This window comes from Neurospora hispaniola (assembly GCF_033458365.1).
Source record: "Neurospora hispaniola strain FGSC 10403 chromosome Unknown B0T23scaffold_2, whole genome shotgun sequence".
NCBI lineage: Eukaryota > Fungi > Ascomycota > Sordariomycetes > Sordariales > Sordariaceae > Neurospora > Neurospora hispaniola.
In genome coordinates, this window is record NW_026944407.1 from 2,311,662 (window position 1) to 2,329,806 (window position 18,145).

At 51.3% G+C, this 18,145-nt stretch overlaps 4 protein-coding genes across 4 annotated transcripts; 2 read left to right on the plus strand and 2 right to left on the minus strand.

Moving 5' to 3' along the window:
* Window positions 1-572: 572 nt before the first annotated feature.
* Window positions 573-9,609, minus strand: B0T23DRAFT_311947 (uncharacterized protein; the record flags this gene model as incomplete). The annotated part of the gene is made up of 2 exons (XM_062834662.1): window positions 573-6,844; window positions 6,909-9,609. The coding sequence occupies 2 exons, from the start codon at window positions 9,607-9,609 to the stop codon at window positions 573-575; spliced, it is 8,973 nt and encodes a 2,990-aa protein (XP_062695516.1).
* A 2,027-nt stretch (window positions 9,610-11,636) lies between these two features.
* On the minus strand, window positions 11,637-12,475 carry B0T23DRAFT_79170 (uncharacterized protein). The gene has a single exon (XM_062841800.1). The coding sequence runs from the start codon at window positions 12,293-12,295 to the stop codon at window positions 11,675-11,677; it is 621 nt and encodes a 206-aa protein (XP_062695517.1). The 5' UTR covers window positions 12,296-12,475; the 3' UTR covers window positions 11,637-11,674.
* Window positions 12,476-13,804: 1,329 nt separating this feature from the next.
* On the plus strand, window positions 13,805-14,935 carry B0T23DRAFT_79124 (uncharacterized protein). Its single transcript, XM_062841799.1, has 2 exons — window positions 13,805-14,195; window positions 14,371-14,935. Exons 1-2 carry the CDS (start codon window positions 14,052-14,054, stop codon window positions 14,569-14,571), a joined length of 345 nt encoding a protein of 114 aa, XP_062695518.1. The 5' UTR covers window positions 13,805-14,051; the 3' UTR covers window positions 14,572-14,935.
* Window positions 14,936-15,090: 155 nt separating this feature from the next.
* On the plus strand, window positions 15,091-16,582 carry B0T23DRAFT_79301 (uncharacterized protein). Its single transcript, XM_062841801.1, has 2 exons — window positions 15,091-15,686; window positions 15,939-16,582. Exons 1-2 carry the CDS (start codon window positions 15,366-15,368, stop codon window positions 16,122-16,124), a joined length of 507 nt encoding a protein of 168 aa, XP_062695519.1. The 5' UTR covers window positions 15,091-15,365; the 3' UTR covers window positions 16,125-16,582.
* Window positions 16,583-18,145: the final 1,563 nt, after the last annotated feature.

Consider the following 18,145-nt stretch of genomic DNA (forward strand, 5'->3'; position numbering starts at 1 on the left):
TCGTCGAAAAAGGATGATGCTATTGCTCGAATGCTTCGTTTGTTTTATCTGTCATCCTATCCCATCCCATTTCATCTCCGTGTATCTTCATTTTCTCTCATCCGTTCCCATTTTCCCATCCGTTTCGTGTATACCCCATAGGAAAGTGGTATATGATAACAATCATGTATAAGCGTTCCCCTTATTACCATGTCCCGTCACCCCCAACCATTCGTTTAGTTTCGTGGTATATCATAATTCCAAAACGCCGATGCCTAAAACCCAACCCCCCAACCAAAGAAAATTTGGTGAAGATACAAATTCCATGAAAAAAATAAAAAAAAAAACAGGGCAGAAGATCGCCAAATGCAAAACCACAAACATGCAGTGTATAGAGCGGAGGGGGTATATGTGTATGCAAAACAGATAATCGTGATTGTTGTTTCCTCCCTCCCAGTTGAAAGCATGTGTCAACTGTGAACCATTTCAAACGCCTCTTTTCTTTCGTGCATCCACTCTTGCCGGTTGATCGTCCTTTTTTTCCTTCGTTGTTATTTACTTTGTTGAGTTTTTTTGTTGCCAATCAATGTCGCTTACGGACAAGCGTCGGATCTATGCTTACGGTGCAACAAGGACTGAAGAGGAAGACTGAACCGACGAGAGGTCGAGTTAATCAAGACTTCGAACAAGCCGACCTTAGCCCACTTGTTCTCGTGATAGTGATGGAATCCAAAGAAACCAGCCGTCGGAGGAGGAGCATACAGCTCAGGAGCTTCTTCCTCGTCAACATCCGAACCGCGGATGGTGTCGACAGAGCCGCGAGGACTGACTCTGAATACTTGACGGGGATTGGAGATGTCAGACGGTTGCTGGGTTGGCTCTGATATCTCTTGGGTGATGAAGGGGATTGCCGGGGCAGAGATTGGCTGGTCAGTGACAATCTCTTCAAGGAGACACAGGTCAGAAAGGGCAGCTGCTGGGATGTCCTGAAGCATTTCCTGTTCCACGATCACATCCTCGTCTTTGGCCGATGGAATGGCAAGTGGAGTCTTGTCAAAGTCTCCAGTCTCCTCGATATTTGCCTCGAGTTCCAGAGACAACGGTTCCTCGACTGGATCCATAGCTGGTATCACTTCCTCACCCTCAGCCTTCTCATCCTCGCCAGTGGCAGACTCAACTTCGGGGGGTTCCCCCAGCTTGTTCTCGATAGCCTCCGCGGATCGAATGAGGTTATCAAGCGACTCGACTCTGAGAGACCCATCGGCATTAGTTGTATCCACATCTCCAGTCGAGTCATCAGTGTCTTCAGTGCCAGGAGCATCAACCAAGCTTCGATCAACCACTTCGGAAAGAACATCTTGCTCTTCAAAATCCGCATTTTGCTCATGCGAAACCTGACAAGCCAAAGGCTCATCCTTGTTAATATCGCTATCGGTCATTGGCTCATTGGTGCTGGTCTCTTGCTCGGATGGAGATTCAGTGGTAGCCAGATCCTCAAAATAAGGTTTAGCGATACACTCAGATATGGGCGTAGGTTCAGCAAGAGGAGTGTAAGACTTCTCAGCAAGAATTTCTCCGTGTGATGATTGAACAGGGATCACGGTTGATCCCATGGTCGTCTCCTCACCGGAAGAGACAACACGAGGCACCTGGACCTGAACTCCAGCATCCTCAACGTCAGCATGCTCGATCCAGGTGTCGCAGTTGATCACGACTGGTTCAGCCGCGGGTTCAGCGGAAGGGATGTCTGCTTGCAACTCGCTATCTTCAAGGCCTTCGTCTTCAAGGTTGGCGTGCTCAATGTTGGGGAACTCTGGATGGGCTTCCTGGACGATTGGCTCATGGCTCGAAGTCTCCTCTGCCGCTCGCTGAACAACAGAAGCAGGGGTCTCCAGGGCGATATTCCCAAGATCAGTATGCTCGATCCACGTCTCACAGTTGACAATGACAGGGCCAATAGTAGGCTCAACTGAAGGGACATCAGACGCCACATCGGCATCCTCAAGTCCTTCATCTTCGAGATTGGCGAGCTCAATCCCGGGATGCTCAAGCTGAACATTCGGAATGATACTCGATTCACCGATAGGAGCCTTATCAACCACGGCGACAGTAGGCTGTTGAGGAGTATCTTGCATCTCAGTGGTACCAATTTCAGCGTACCCAAGAGTGGATGGCCTTGACACAAATTTGTGGAACGCAAGTGGCACGCCAGCAGCAGCCTCCGCAACCGCAGCTTCGGCAGGAAGGACAGCTGAAGGGGGGGTTTGCTCCTTGTCTTCGGGGAACTCATCCAGGAAGGATTCAGGAACATCAACTGCTTGTCCAGCCACTGGTGGGTTGATGGGTTTTTCTGATGGTTTGTCCGCAGCAGTGAGGGTGACATCCTGCTGAGATCCTTGTTGCTGGGGGATCTCCTCTGCGCGTTCATGTTGCTTGAGATCAAGTCCCTCAAGCAACGTCTCAGTTTTTTGGATCTCAGCATTGATCGCTTTAAGGCTTGTCTGATTTTGCTCATTCTCCTTCTCTGTTTCAAGCTGGTCGACGAGCTCTTCGACCCTCTCCGTTTGCTCAGCATCGACCTGTCCAAGGAGCTCTTCAGTGCATTCGACTTCAATGTCAGGTTGCTCAAGCGTCTTTTCATTTTCATCGAGTGAATGCTGGATCTCAAGGTCTTGGGCAATCTCAAGGACCCGCTCAGTTTGCGCAGTATCAAGCTCCTTGAGAAGCTCCTCAGTTTGTACAGCCTCGGCCGCAATTTCATCAAGGGCATTGTCAGTTTCTTTTAGAGCCTGTCCAGTAATGGCTTCCTCGAACAGCTCCATGGTGCGCTCAAGTTGCTCATTGTTGAGTTCCTTGAGAAGCCTCTCGGTTTGTTCAGTCTCAGCTTCGATCTGTTCGAGAGCGTTGTTGGCCTCAAACTGCTCAAGAGGATCTTCGGTCTGTTCAGCCTCGGCACTAGATTGCTCAAGAACTTGCTCGCACAGATTAATCACTTGATCGACGACTTCCTCATTGAGACCCGCTCTCTCTTCGCTTTCAAGCTGATCAAGGACATCCATGGCACGATCAATGATGTAGTCGGAATCGAGCTCCTCAGCTGATTCTTGCACTCTCTCAGGGACAGTAATCGGAGAGATTATCATAACCGCGTTAGGCCGGAACTGAGGCATGGTAGGATCGCGGTACGGAAGGAAGACATTAGGCCGGAACTGAGGCATCGTCGGGTCGCGATACTCGACCTGGTCGAGCTTAGAGACTCCTGAAATCTTGAGGGCTGCATCATGCGCAGCCACCTGGTGAATGCACCCTTCCATAGGCTCAAAGAGTACATCATGCTGGTCATGGTAAAGCTCCTCCCCCCAAGGGGTTGGGGTGCGCTCAGAACCTGACTCAGAAGATGACTGAGAGGAAGATTCGGAATCACTCTCGGCAAGTTCATTGGCACCAGTTTCGATGGTGCCAAGCTCCGTAGCGGGTCTGGGATCAACCGGCACAAAAAGAGTGTCAAACTGGTCTTGGGGAAGCTCCTCTGCCTGGGTTCCTTGAGATTGCTCAGTAGCTGGCTGAGACAGGGGTTCACTGGGGTCAAACTCGACCGCCTCATCTTCATTCTCGGAATGAGTCTCGCCCACAGGTTCAATAACAGGGGCATTATCAGGCTGGATGTGTTCAGGAGACTCCACTTCCACAAACTTTGCTTCCGGCATTCTGTCGCGGGCATTGTCAGACTCGAGCGATTCAGCCTGCATGTCTCTCACTTCTTCAGTATCAGGAGCTTCGGTTCCGACATGCTCAGGCTGAGTGGAATCATTGAGCTGCCTGAGAGACTCTGTATTTTCTGCGTTGACTTCTGTAGCTGTATCATCATCCTTCTCAGTCGTCATAGGCTCGATGTTGATCAGCTCAGCGTCCTGTTGTGTCGGTAGCGCAGAGCCAGCTTGGCCGAGGTGAGGTAACTCCGGACCGTCCCAGTTCGGCTTGAATTGAGGCATTGTTGGATCATGGTACTCGGCGCTTAGATCATCTCGTGAGGAGATTTCCGTGCTATCATCTTCACTGGGTATATCAGGTTGCTCTCCTTGCTCATGGACTGGCTCATCGGAGACAGAGGAAATGGGGGTACTGTCAAGGATGGAGTTTGGCCGGAATTGAGGCATCGTAGGATCACAACAATCAAGATCTCCCTCGCTAAGTTTGGTGGTTTCGATCAGAGACTCGTCGATGAGTATTGGTACCGGTTGCTCTCCACACCCAGCCGTCTCAACCATCATGATAGAGACTGAGGGGCTGCGGACACTTCTGAATGAGTTGGGTCGGTATTGAGGCATTGTAGGATCACGGTACTCAGTCTCGTCCTTGCCACGATGAGAGATTTCCTCCTGAGACGCTTCCATAGTTTGTTGAGAGGCAATGCTATCCTCAGTCATTTGAACATGTGAGACCAGAGGGGCGGGCGTCAGTTGCAGAAGTACATGAGGCCGGAACTGGGGCATGGTGGGATCACGGTAATTGGCCTTTTCTTCCACACGACCGCTAACTGCTTCGGTAGGTTCGAATGCCTCAAACCCCTCCTCTGTATCCCCACTAACGGCGTAAGAACGAGCGGCAATCTCAAGGACGTCACTGGAACGGAACTGCGGTAGAGTTGGGTCGCAATGCTCAACCGTCTCCACGCCGAGAATTGGTATATCCTTGGTGGACATAGAGTCAGGTTGAAGAAGCTCAGTGTCATTTTCCAGGGCCTCCTTAGGGGCGAACGGAGTGAATACCGAGGAAGGATTAGGCCAGAATTGAGGAAACGTGGGCTCACGATGCTCGGTATCCGAATCATCAAAGTGAGGCTTCTCCCCTACGCCAACATCCCGATGATCGTAGACCTCATCAGAAACATGGCCACGCTCAACAACGTCTGAGGTGCTGATGAACGGCCGGCCCCGCTCCTCGAAACTGCGAACATATTGGGCAGTCATGTCGGGCTTAGTAGCGTTGACCTCAATCTTCTCGTCTTCTTGGAAATCCGGACCTTCAACGGCAGTCCCAACATCCTCAACGTGCTCAACGTGCTGGACATCATCGACAGCTTCCACAGCATCGATATCTGCTGCTGTTTCAACCGTACCAAATGACAGCTCGTAATCCTCCTCGATATCAGGAGTCCGCTCTACAGTAGCAACAGCCACAGCCTCTGACTCGTCAGCCTTGCCGACCTTTGGAAAGGTCGCCTCCGACTTTTGAGCATCGGGAGCCTCCTCAAGCGGAAGGGGGGCTTCGGGGGGTATGTGGGTATGATCATTATCTTGAATATCGGGAGACTCTGCCGCTAATTCAGGGCCCTCGGAGACATTAATAGCATCAGACCTAGAGTCCAGAGCTTCAGAAGGTTGGAGGAGATGGGTGTCTACCAAGGAGTGAGGCCGGTCCGTCTCTTCAAACATCCAATCCGGTTGCCTGAGGCTATTCGGTGTTTCATCAGTAATTTCGATTGTGTCATTATCGGAAAGAACATCTTCCTTGGACTCGACGGGCACTGGTACGGGACCGAAGGTATTCTCTTCGTCCTTTGATTCAAGGTCCGATGGCTCCCGAGTTTCAGATTCATGAATCTCTACGTGCGCCACCAGTGCACTCCCGTCAACGTCCTGATTGTTGGACCCAGGATGCTCTGATGCGGAACCGACGGCACTTGTCGTCCATGGAAAGAAAACATGATGATCTTTGGTACTCGCGCCGGTAGCTTTGTCGGTATAAGAGATGTGAAGTGATGCGAGGGTATTGATCATGTCTGTTTCCTCTTGATCTTCGACGAGCGTTTTTGAGCCCGCGGGCGAGATACTGTCACCCTCTGCTAGTTCGGACCACTCCTTGTCATGTTCGGAGACAGACCCTTCGCTTGATGTGTCCGTCTGAACCATAGTTTCCCTAGCTTCCATGGGCTCCCCTGATACTTCGAAGGTAATGTGATTCGCAACCGAAGGCTCGGAGACGTCACCGAAGAAATCCGCGGACCCATTCTGGTCCAGTTCCTCAATGGGGCGTTTGGCGCCATCCTCGCCTGTTTCAGATGCCTCTGCTTCAGGGCTGGACTGCGCTGGCTTGGGCTCCTGAGCAGAAAGCTCAGCGAGAGGACTTGTTTCATCTCTTGAAGGTGCGTCGACACTCTCAACTTCTGGAACTTTACCATTGCAATCTTGGGTGACTTCATCCATTGAGGAGGGCTCGTCATGGATTTCGCTTGCGACAAGGTCAGCCCCGTAATTATCCGGCTCAGCAGTCTGATCTTCGGGGCCGGATTGAAACGCCTTCACAGTCGGCTGGATATCATGAGCAACCTCCTCGGTGGAGGTAGGGGGCACATCATCCACATCGGATCCTCGTGTGTCGCAGTCCTGGTCATGTTGATGCTCGTCTTTGTCTCCCTCGGGCCCGGACTGGGTAATTGCCGGTTCCGCAACCAGCCCATTCAGGTCGTCGGCAGGGTTATCAACTAGAGAGACGGTCGCGTCGTTTGCTTCACTCGCGTGGATAGCAGAGCCAATGATATTTGCGACTGGTTTGCTTTGGGCAAGAGACTCGAAATCCTTGAAATAGTCGGTTTCAGTCGCATTCACCCGATCTTCATTCTGGACGACGGGAGCATCTTGCACTTCGGTCCCTTTATCTGAAGCCAACCTTGTTTCCGAATTCGCATTGCGGGCATCCACAGAAACCGTTGTCTCATGACTGGGCTGCGGCGGGTGGATAGCAGTTTTGGGGAAGTCCGACTCTTCAGACAGAGTCTCATTGGACAGTGGTGCAGGCTCGGTTCCGAGTTCTCGATTCTCGAAAGCCAATGTCTCGTCCAATATTATAGGCTCCGATTCTGTTTCTAGGTATAATAGTTAGATTATTGTGTAATACAGAGAATAATCGTCGTGGTGGTGGTGGCTCACTGTGCAAATCTGACGGTGCAGTCGTGGTGTCTTTTACCGAGATGGCCGTTGCGGTAGCATCATAAGACACTGACTTTACAGCTTCTTCATCGGACCCCTCGGCTACTTGCTCGGGCTGTATAGTGTGGTCCTTAGGCGTTAACACAACAGATCGCACGTCATCTTCCGAAGGCTTCAAAACTTCCATCCCCGCCGCGACCGAAGCGCCCACCGTAGTCACCCCCGTCCCAACCTCGGGCTCTTCGGGCTCGGATTCAGGTTCAAAGTCGCTCGAGGTATTATCCTTCAACTCCAGATGTCTCACATGTATCGGGCTTATTAGCAAGCTGTGCCTTGGCGAAGACTCTCCACCTAAACTCAATGCAGGTGTAGACGGTGCCGTCGAGTATGCATCGGCTCCGGGGCTTGCCAACCAGTGGAAAGGGTTAGGGGTGTCGGTGCTTCGTGTCGTAAGCCCCGGAGTGAGCAATTGGTGCGGGAACTCTTTGGCATCCTCATAAAGCTGCGGAGTATCCATCACAGGTCGTTCCAAACGATCAATAGACCATCGCGGTTCTGTCGGTTGTGGATATGTTTCGAAAATTTTGGATGCAATGCCGTGCCTGTTCGCCAGGTTGGGAGTTGCTGCTTGGAATGGTCGAGGGTGTTCACCAGATCCTCTTGCGGAATGAGTGGCGTCATAGCTACCTAATGGATTCGACGTCATCGAACGCGTAGGGCGATGCAGCGTCCGACCGCCGCTTGCTTCCGTGGCGGTGTGAGCTCGCATCAACTTTGGCTCTACAGGTGCCACGGGCGCTGCATTAGTACTTTTGGACGAGGAAGACCTGAAAAACCGTCGCCTGGAGCTCGACTCGCTTTTGATATCGGTCTTCACATCGCTTTTCAAGTCGCTTTTGGAGTCCTTCGATTTGAACATGTTGGAAATTTTCTTGCCGAGGCTGAACCTCTTCTTCGAGGACTTTGTTGATGTTGCTGGAGTGGGAGATACCGGTCTCGCGGGGGCTTCGGGGAAATGTGGGATATTAACGGAGTAGCTGTCGTCTTGGCTGTTCAGACTGGATCTGCTGCTAGCAATAGACCGTAGACTTTGCCTTAATGATGATGTGGAGCGCCGTTTGAGTGAGAATGCTCGTTTGACGAAGGATATTGGGTTGTCGTTTACTCGCTCGGTCGAAGTCTTTGCCGATAAAGGGGGAAATTCTAGTGATGGTCCGTTTTGTCTCTCGGGCCACTCGACTGAGAGGCCCGGCGAGAGCGGAACCTCGATTGGATGAGGGTGTCTCTCTTCCTCTTCCAGCGCAATGTCGTCGATCGAGCAGGTGTCCTTAAAGATCATGTCGATATCCTTCTGGATTCGTTCCTTGAGTCTGGACGTCAGGACAGACCCTTCTTCCTCGTGTGATTGGAAAGTCTCTTTTAACCTTCCGGGTATCTCATGTGTTTGTATCACCTCTTTGAACACCAGATGTCCCCGCTTCCGTGCGTTGACACGTACAGCGGTATTATGCCCCTGTAGGACATCGCCGATGCTAGTCTGGATACGGTCTAAAACCGCCTGGATGTCTCGTCGCCCGTGCGATGCAGAAGCGCCGACTGTGAATGCCGCAGGTACCTGAACTGACCAGTTCGCCCCCTTCAACTCACATATCGTGAATTCGAAATCGTTCGTTTGGTTGATCTGTGCATCGATGACCTGTGTAACATCTGCAAGGGACTCCTCAACATCTCGCACAAAATCTTCGCCATGAGAATCGTGAAATAACGAGAGACTGCTTCTTATGCTGCGCTGTAGGCTGTTGTGAGCAGGCCCCATTCCGTTTGCGATCCTCACGTCGATATTGAGGGCCGTACTGTCGCGATGCTGGCATGTCATTGTTGTACATTGCTGCGCATGAATTTCAAGCCTCTGCCTCCTGGGACCCAAGCTGCGATTAATAGCCTCTGCTGCGTTCGCCAGTAGATCTCTGCCCATCCCAGCCGTAAGAGGAGTCGCCTGTCTGCTGTAAACCTTGACTACCCTCTTGAATGCCGGAATAAGTCGCCGTGGGTTCCTGTGTCGAAGGGAGACCTCGAGACTGTAACCGGGGACGAATTCGAATGTCTGGGATTCCTCGAAAAATCGGGGTGAGGGAATAGCACCGAGCGACATCTGCCCAACTTCTGAGTCTAGAGACGAATCGGCGGTTTCGGGTGTCGCATCGAGAACAGAGCCCCCCAGCCATCGAAAGTCACTGTCATGTCGTCGGAAAAACATGCCTACCGTCTGGTGACTTGCGATGATAACCTCCTTGGCCGACCCGGCTGTCAAAGGCCGTTGCTGATACGACCTGTACGTCCTGACGGCCCATTCCCCCATCCATCCAGCTCTTGTGACGCGATAGGTGAGTTCGAAGCGCAATGGCTTACGGTCATGGGTTCCTTCCTTGATCATGTCAAGGGCCGTGGGGTCGGTCCGGGTGATGAGCTCCTCGGAGCAGTGCTCGATGCGGCGAAGCAAGCCATTGCATATCCTCCCCGTAGGTTCGAAGTATGGCGAGCTAACATATGTCTGGTTGTGAGTGACGGAGTGAAGGTCCTGATCGTGGAACTGGATATGGACGTGGACGACGAGAGGGCCGGTGTTTGTTGTCTCTGCTAGCGTCGCTACAGCGGGTTGTTCCTCTGTAATGGGCGATAGCAGGGCCCTCTCCAGTTCCATGGTCAAGTGAGGCGTGGCAGTGTGTGTGTCGATATGGCGAGGCTTTGGGTGAGGACCGGCAGGAGCAGGGGCTGGAGGTTCGACGACAGGAGGATGTTGTTTTTTGGATCTCAGTGAAGCCCCGAGGCTCCGGCGAGACGAGTCCCACCATGCCATTCCCTCGGCAGCGTGGAAGTGGTGATGCAGGATCTATCCTTGGTAGGCTCGGACGGGGTCGTGAAGAAATGTTCGCATGAAGCTAGCCGACTAGGGCGTCCTAGGCGTCCACCGGCGTCTAGGGCTGCCAAGCCGGGAATGGAGACGGTGGCCGACGAGCCCCGGACGGGCCTGATGCCCTCGAATGGAGCTTCCCTCTTGCTCAAACGTTGTTGACCTTGGACACACCTTGGCCATGGGCCAATGAGGGCGGCGGTAACGGTGCAATTAGACTAGGCGGGTGGGGTTGGAAGGGTTTGGATTGCGGGAGAAGTGGAAAGTGGACAGGAAAATCGGTAAAATCCAGGGCCTGTCTTGCCTGTCTGGATCCATAGGCCCATGGAGATGATGGGGGATCGATGGAGGGATGATGCGGGTGCTTGTCAAGTCCTCGTGAGGTTGTGGATTTGTCCGCTGCTGTAGTGTATGTACTGCGTAGTCTGGTTGAAAAGGGCTTCGTAAGAGGCGGTTTGAGTTGGCTTGAGTGGTTGGAGATGTACTAGTAAGGACGGGAGTTCAGGAGCAAGTAAACAATGGGATGAGATGGCATCAGAAGGCAGAAGCAAAAGAAGAGAAAATGCAAGAGACATTGAACCAAGACAACGAAGATGGAAGACAGTTCCGGATCAAACTGAACTAAGCCAGTGTGTTCCTAGCCCGTTGGATCACACGCCTATTGGCGAGACGAAGAGTGAGATGTGAATGGAACTGAACGAAGTGTGCGTAGGAGGCTTCGGGACGGCTCCCACCACATTAGGCAGTCTACCTAACGTTTCGCGTTGGTTGAGGTTGGATCTCCATATCATTTTTGTTCTTCGACCTACTACCAAGTACGTATGCAAAGGGGGGAGGGCATTCTTGCAGATAGGTTGCCGCACAATGTGGTCACTCGTTGAAGCGTCTGTCGGCCGTGCATTGGCACCAGACACTCTTGACAGCTGAGAGAAGAATCCGTCCAGAGAAGCTGACGCGAGGCAGAAATTGTCGCAAATCCTTCCTTCCATTCCGATTGCCCGGAAAAGTGGCAGCACCATGCTCACACTCGCAACTGCCATCTTTAGCAGACAACGGAGGGGACTGGCGGGTTGGATCGGAATAACAAAGTTTAGGTTTTCTCGCTTCTTGCTTCTTTGGGCAGTAGCCTGACACGTTGTCGACTTTGGAGCCGCGTCTGTGTGGAAGGTACCCCTGTGTGTCCATTCCCTATCGAGAACGTGATACATATGTGTACCTAGGTTACCATGCAAGTTCGCCTTATCTTGCAATTTTTTTGTGATTCAAACTTTTTTCCCCCTCGCAGCTAACGCAGGCTCGCAGGTCGTTCCTGCGCTTTTGTCGGCTGTGATTTACTTGAATCCTGGAAGGTGCATTCAGCCAAAGAACAGGCGGTTTTCTGTCAGACAGAATGGAAGTCCTCAACATGTACAGGCCTTCTGGAGCTTGTATCGAGAGATGGGATACAACAGAGATCTCGAGGAAGTTGGGCGTCACTGAGGTTTCACAGGCACCAAGAGCTGTCAGAAATATCAGATGGAGATTTGGGACTCTACGATCACATCCCACGTTTCACAGGTCCGTGCTGATGAGGATGATGCTGGTTCCTTCAGAGGCCGTCGTCAGTGTCGCACAGGCGGAATCGTGGTTTATTTTCCGCTCTCACGGGTTTCACTCCTTCTCCGAGTTTCCGTCGGCACAAGTCGCTCTTTTTTGGAGGAGCCTCAACCTGCAGAGACTGCCACGTCGGGTCCCAGGTGGGCAAGGTGGGGTTTCATCGCGTCGTCGCCCCTGGTGCTAGCCGGTGGGGTAGATAAACGCTGGAATACCTGGAGTCTTTGGAGCACTGCATGGCACGGAGAAAGCGTCGGAATCGTCAAGTCAATTCACACACAACGGCCGGCGTCCCTTCGTCGATGTTGTTGCAAACCAAAAGGATTCTTCTTGAGGGGAGCTCCTTCCTTCCAAGTCCAGGTATTGGAAAAAGGGGTTCCCAAAGTGTCTGCATATCTGGGACCACCACCACCAGCAAGCGCAGGTACAGCTCGCGGGTCGCTGTTCCCAATGACGTTCTGGAACGTCTTGTTCGCTCGTTGACAGCCAATGGCGGGCACAGCCGGCCGCGTCCGGGACAAAATTCCACTGGCTGAGTCTCCTCAACCCGTGATGCGGTGCCAGGGAGAGCAAGTGAAAAAGACGCAAGTGGGCCCGGCCAACTGTTAATGGCCAAGTGCTGCCGGTCGTGGCCGACTCCGGATTTCGTCCTTTCAGCTTCTCCGCACCGCGCAGGAAGCTCGGGCCTGCTCGGGCTGCACAGCAGCAGTCGCGCCAGCGAGTCCAACTGTCCAACAAGCCTCAGCTGTCCAGTGACATCAACAGACACTTCTCTTCCTACACTACTCATTTCGACACCGACATTTCGGGACCTTGATCGTGGCATCCTGCCCACGAAAGCACAAATGGCACAATTTACCCCAGAAGGCGTGCATGGCAACATGCTTCACCGGCATGCGAAGTACCGATACATACAGCGGCCATGGATGGATGCGGGACATGCTGCCGAAAGTCACATTTGACTGCCCATGTCTCTACCCCGGATTCCCGCTGTCGTGATTACCTATTGCCAAGTGAAAAGGCTCCCATTCGTGAAACAAGGGCACGGTTGGGGTAAAATCTAGAGGGTTAGGTGAGAAGGTGTGAGAGACGTCGTCGTCTATCGGTAGGGACACCTTGATTACATGGTAACTTGACCATCAACTTGATCTCCCTTCAAGTATTCAGTTGTCATCAAGCCAACTAGCAAAAATGGGGATGACTTGTGTCGATGATTTCCACTGTTGCCGCTCGTCTGTGCGCTACTACATACGGTACCGGTAGTGTGCCTCTTGTATACCTCTAAAGCCTTGCCTACTTCGTTGAGGCCTCTCCCTTACCCTCCCTCTGGCTTGAAACGGCCTCCAGCATCCTATTAAAGGCTGGATCGCATATCCAATAAAGGACATATCGTCAGATCCAAGTTTCATGCGGCCCATCTTCCATCCTTTTGTGGTCCATCTACCACCATGCCGCTTCCTCAGACAACCAAGAGTCAGAAACTCTACACCTAAACAACAACAGGGCATTTGTGTTACCCACCAGAGGGCCGACATCTCGCTCGGAATTGTACTACAGTTTCTCTGTCCCAACGAGCGAATCGCCCTCTCACACATACAAACAAGGCAAGCGGTCGGCCCGTCAGCCAGTCGCCGTTGCCCGAGTCATCATGCATCCGTTGCCTGACGTTGGGCATATCGGGCATCCTCTGCCTACCTACTTCTGCCCTCCTCCTTCTCTCCATCTGGCCGGTAGGTCAAGATATCGCCGACTTGACGCTACAGTACCTTCTTTCCCCAGCTCAGCGCAAATATGCGTCAAATCATCCTTCTGTCCGGTTGGAGTTACATTTGCTGGCATGATGACAAGCTTTCAATTCGTTTTTGCACGTTTGACATGGGAGTTTAGGACTTGATGGAAACTCGCAGCTCCCATTAACTGGAAGTCACACTATCATTCGTTCGTTTCCTATCTACATAATTCATCCGTTTGGCCCCCATTCTCGAGGACCCTTCAGAACATTTCATTTTTTTTCTCATTTGCCGTACCTATCGCCCGCAGTGCCGAATATAGACACCGGTTTCAAGACTCGCTTCAAGGAATGAGCCTACAATGCTGCCAGTATCCCAAAATGTCCTCACCAACAACAAATCAGCTCAACTGTCCGCTTTGTCCGCCTCGTCCTGGGCATTCTTGCAGTCCAAAACCGAACGGAAGAAACTTTTTCAGTGGCTGCTATCTGTCTTCTCGTACGTTGAGTTGACGGAACGGTAGACTTGGCGTTTATGGACTGTAGGCCTCGTACATCGAAATCATGCAAAGTGCAAAATCAGGAAGGAAGGGCAGATCTTCAACGGTAAGGCGTTTTGGCGAATTATTGAGAGAACGGCCTCTCGCATTTCATTTCAGTGGATGTAGATATTTGAAAATCGAAAGTTCGCCGTTGAAACTGAAGTCTGAAAACATCTTGTCTGCTTCACAGATTTTCTGTGGTTTCCGAAAAACTTCGACGGGATCGTAAAATCCCGTCCAAAGAGGTATCCCGATACCTCCAAAGTATTCATTCGCTCAGTCAAAACCCAATAAACTTCTCGTTTCGATTTACATTTCTTCAAACCTGCCGGGCCACTTTCCAGTCAAGAGACGCCAACAAGACAAACATGGGCAAGAAAAAGAACAAGAACAACCCAATCGTCGGTGAATTTGCCCGCTACTTTGGCGAGAACACTCTCGAAAACTGGCAGCGTTTGTGCCGGGACATTGGCATCCACAAGGAGCTTCCAAGCATTACTAAATGTCGCGAGGTACGTTTCGTTTGCCGGTTTCCATTCTCTTCACTCAGCTCTTTTCATCTTTGTCCCAACCAATCTCCCCCACCCCTTCCCAAGCTCCAATTAGCATCTCCTCCTTCTCCCCTCCTCGCCATAAATCATGCCCGACTCCGACTCTGACCTCTATTTCTCACTCATTCACTTAAAGGTCCTGAGATCGGTCCATGTCAACATCTACGACCTCCTAGATGCCGTCCGGCAGGGAACCACCCCGCAACGCTTTGGAAACCCCCGCCAGCTGGCGCAGTACTCGGTTGCTAATAGAAAGATCTATCCGAGGCACATGGCGGAGAAGGATAAAGTGGGACCAGTTAGGGTGTTGTTGAGAGGCTTCTTTGGGGGGGATTGATAGGGTAGCGCGTATTAAAATGATTGCTGAATAGAGATGGAAGGGAGGACGTCTGTGAAAGGGAGAACATAAGAGGGGTGTGGAAGGGATGTGATAGGCTGGATGATGGGATGGAATCTGATGGATATGTTCCATGAGTTGGTTGAGGAAGGGCATGTGAGTGATGAGTAACTTGTAACTTGAAAGAAGAAGAATACGGTAGGAGTCTTTGGCGATGTGCCCAGGCTTCTTTTAGAGAGTCCTTGTGTGAACTGAGCGATTGGCTTGTCAATCCTCGATGCTTTCCGTATTCAACGACGCAATTCATTGGATAGGTAGACAGTTGGATGAAGTGTCTTTGATTTCTCCATTTAAGGTCATCCACCGTTTGCTTTTACTGCGAGAAAGGTGTTCGTTGTTGCTTTTTTTTGCTGTTGAAAGTTGGGGCCAGCGGAAACCAGCATTTTCTCTGCCCGTCCACCCGGTTGTCACTCCTCCCGTCAGTCTCATTCCCGTTTTTCTTCCTTTTACAACGGATATCGTTGCTGACCTTCCGGCGCCAACAGAAGTCCCATGTTTAAAAGGCGGAATGCCCGTTCTGCATATCCTGTGAAAACAGGATGCCAACAACACTTGACAGCAGTTTCTGGACACGCAACTTCTTTATCCACGCCGCTTCTATCTTCCCAAGAACCCCCCTTTTACATTCTCTTCTTAACAACCATGCAATGCAACCCCGTCCCTGACTGCATCACGATGAGAACATCCCGCACACCTGAGAAGACTTATCATCATCCAACTTTGACGCGCCGGAGATGAACCGACCCAGCCAGCCCAGCCAGCCCAGCCAGTCTACCACATCAGCCCTAGTCAACGAACCATACGAGCAAGGACCGACCGGCCTCTGTCTCTCTTGTCATCAAATCAAAAGTCTAGTGTCCACCCATCATAATTCCTCCTTCGACTCATCATCAATCATTATGAGTAAAAAGAAGAGACCCGCTCCTCCCCAAAGACAGGATGTCATTGTCCGATGGAAGAACTACTTTGGCGCCGGTGATCTTGAAGATTGGCAGCGTCTGTGTCAGGACCTGGGGTTGGATGGTGAATTTGGCAGCAAGACGAAATGTCGAACGGTATGTATATGCCCTACAATTTCTGGACCCATCTGCCGCTGGTCTCATACCTACTTTTTTATCCTTTTTTTTTTTTTTATGGTGTTGTGGGTTTGGACATTTTTTATCGTGCATAGAAGGCAACAACACTTTTCGTTGGTTGGACAAGAATTCAGGTTTTAAGGGACTTAAAAGACTTGAAGCAACCAAGGAAAGAGACAGAAAGAACTGGGAGAGCAAATTGTAGGTACTAATGCTTCGCAATTCAATTAGGCTCTTAAAAGCATCAACGTCAACATCTGGGACTTCCTCGATGCCGTCGAGGTGGGGAACATCCCGCAAATGTTTCTCACCAAGAAGGAACTTGTCAAGTACACTACGAAGACTGGACGGATATTTCCCAGAGATGAAGCGAAGGACATGGGGCCGGTGGCAGCTCTGCTGAAGATCTTGCGTTAGGTTATGGATTGTGGTGCTTGAGTGGCCGAGATATGTGGACGAAGGGAAGCTGAAAAGGGTGAAATGTCTTGTGGTATGGTTGTCGAAATACACGACTTTTATGTGCTTGGACAATACCTACCGAAACGTATGTGCCTCCAGAGTGGTTCTGTGTGAAACGGCTCAGGGACCTCTTTGTGAAGATGTAACGGTTGTTGGTGCATTAGAACCTAGCTCCTTGTTCAAGAAGACCTTGGTGGTAACCGATGAGCGTCTGGATGCTCACGGAATGATTCCGCATTGTCTTCCGCATGCAATCTAGCAACGCTTCATCTGTTTTGGGAGGTTTCAGCTTCAAGCCATCCCTTTACGGCTAGAGGTATTGCTGCAACCGAGGTGACCATTTACGATGATCAACACAAGTCCGATGGAGTGATGTTGGTGGCGTGCTCTATGACAGAAAGTCAGTTTGTCATTGCTTGAGCAACTGGGTAAAGAGAAGTAGAGGAGAGAGTGACTTGACCTAGGTACACCTCATCTTCCTCAAGAACCCCTATCAAGCCTAAACCTGCCTCAAAACACCCTCCCTTCCTTCCCCTGTAGCCACTCGTCTATAATCTATGTGACATGTGATCACCAGCTTGATCTAAGACGATCAGTACCACCAAGCAAAGCAAAACAGTGTGAAAGTCAAAATGAAACCGACCCTCTCCTCCGTCATGGCATCGCTTCCCATCCCACCACCATCCCGAAAACCGACATCCATTTTCGCAGTCTGGACTTCGAAGAATCCCATCCAGGCAGTAACGAGAAATCTCTAAACAGCAGCCTAATGATCATCGGAAATCGCCTAGGCTATGTCTCAGACCCCATCTACCGTTGCCCAACACCCACTGACTATCTCAACGTCCGTCGATCGCACAAGGACCTCGCTGGGCAGACCTCTCTAGCGCCAACAACACCGAACTCTTCCGAACCCGAACAAGAGACCTCGCTTTTCCCTTCCTGATTCAGGTGAAATTAGACGAACGGACTGTGGCCTCGCTCAAAGCCAACCCATTTGCCGAACGAAACAATAGCGTCGCCGAGATTTATCCATGTTCGTCTGTCCGTCCATCCAAGACATTTCTTCCCCCGTCCCTTGACTTACCATCCTTGCTTAGTCTGAGGCCTAACGTACTATGGTTGGGTACTATGTACTGCGTACTATGTAAAGAGGCCGTGGGTCACGTCGCTGACGATCTCTGGCACTCGAGTGGCCATACAGAGTCACGAAGCTGTGCTCTAACTGGTCCGTGCCCGATTACCTGACAGGGAGGCAAAAGTTTTGCAACCACAGTATGTAGTGTAGTAGGCGGCTCCATCATGAGGTGGTGATGCGGCGGTGCGATTGTTTGGTGCGCAACACATACGCATGTACAATCATACCCTTGACCCGCGTATACTTTGCAGCACTCATCTCTGACCTGTACCTTGCGGGCTGGAATTGAGATATGGTAGCGTACATAGTAGTATCCTGCTGCGTGTTGAATTTTGCTTCTTCATATGAATATCACTTGAGCGAGCAGGCTTGTGTCCACGCATACCTTACCATGGAGCCAGAGCTCAAAAACTGGAATTGCATTATCCCGTATCGTGGAAGAACTGCCATTAGTAATCGGCGCTGTATCCCGGACCGAAAGGCAGAGACAAACTCTCGGCAGTTCAAGACCACGGCCCATTAATGCAGATATCTTCTCCTTTCTCACAGTGTTTGCCAGATGAAAAGAGTGAGCGTGTACATCTCTGCATGGATATACTATGCAGTAAAAGGGTAGCGCAGTACAGCCAAGGCGCTGGTGGCGCTACAGAAAACCAGGGTTGTAGCGTGAAGTGATGGAATTGCCCCTTCCCGTACGGACCGCCATCTTGGGAGACTTTGCTACCCCAAGCGATCGCCCGATTCACCGCGCTGTGTACCCTTTTATATCCACGCAGAGGTGTAGCAATCTCTTTCAGTTTCTTGTGGCACGCGGTCGGGGCCGAATCGGCAGCGCACCGCA

Bases quoted from the DNA above. Each gene is read 5' to 3' on its own strand.
- B0T23DRAFT_79170 (XM_062841800.1), bottom strand. From the start codon at position 12,295: ATGTTGCCATGCACGCCTTCTGGGGTAAATTGTGCCATTTGTGCTTTC.
- B0T23DRAFT_79124 (XM_062841799.1), top strand. From the start codon at position 14,052: ATGGGCAAGAAAAAGAACAAGAACAACCCAATCGTCGGTGAATTTGCC. The intron at 14,196-14,370 runs GTACGTTTCGTT...ATTCACTTAAAG, and splicing joins GCATTACTAAATGTCGCGAG to GTCCTGAGATCGGTCCATGT.
- B0T23DRAFT_79301 (XM_062841801.1), top strand. From the start codon at position 15,366: ATGAACCGACCCAGCCAGCCCAGCCAGCCCAGCCAGTCTACCACATCA. The intron at 15,687-15,938 runs GTATGTATATGC...CAATTCAATTAG, and splicing joins GCAAGACGAAATGTCGAACG to GCTCTTAAAAGCATCAACGT.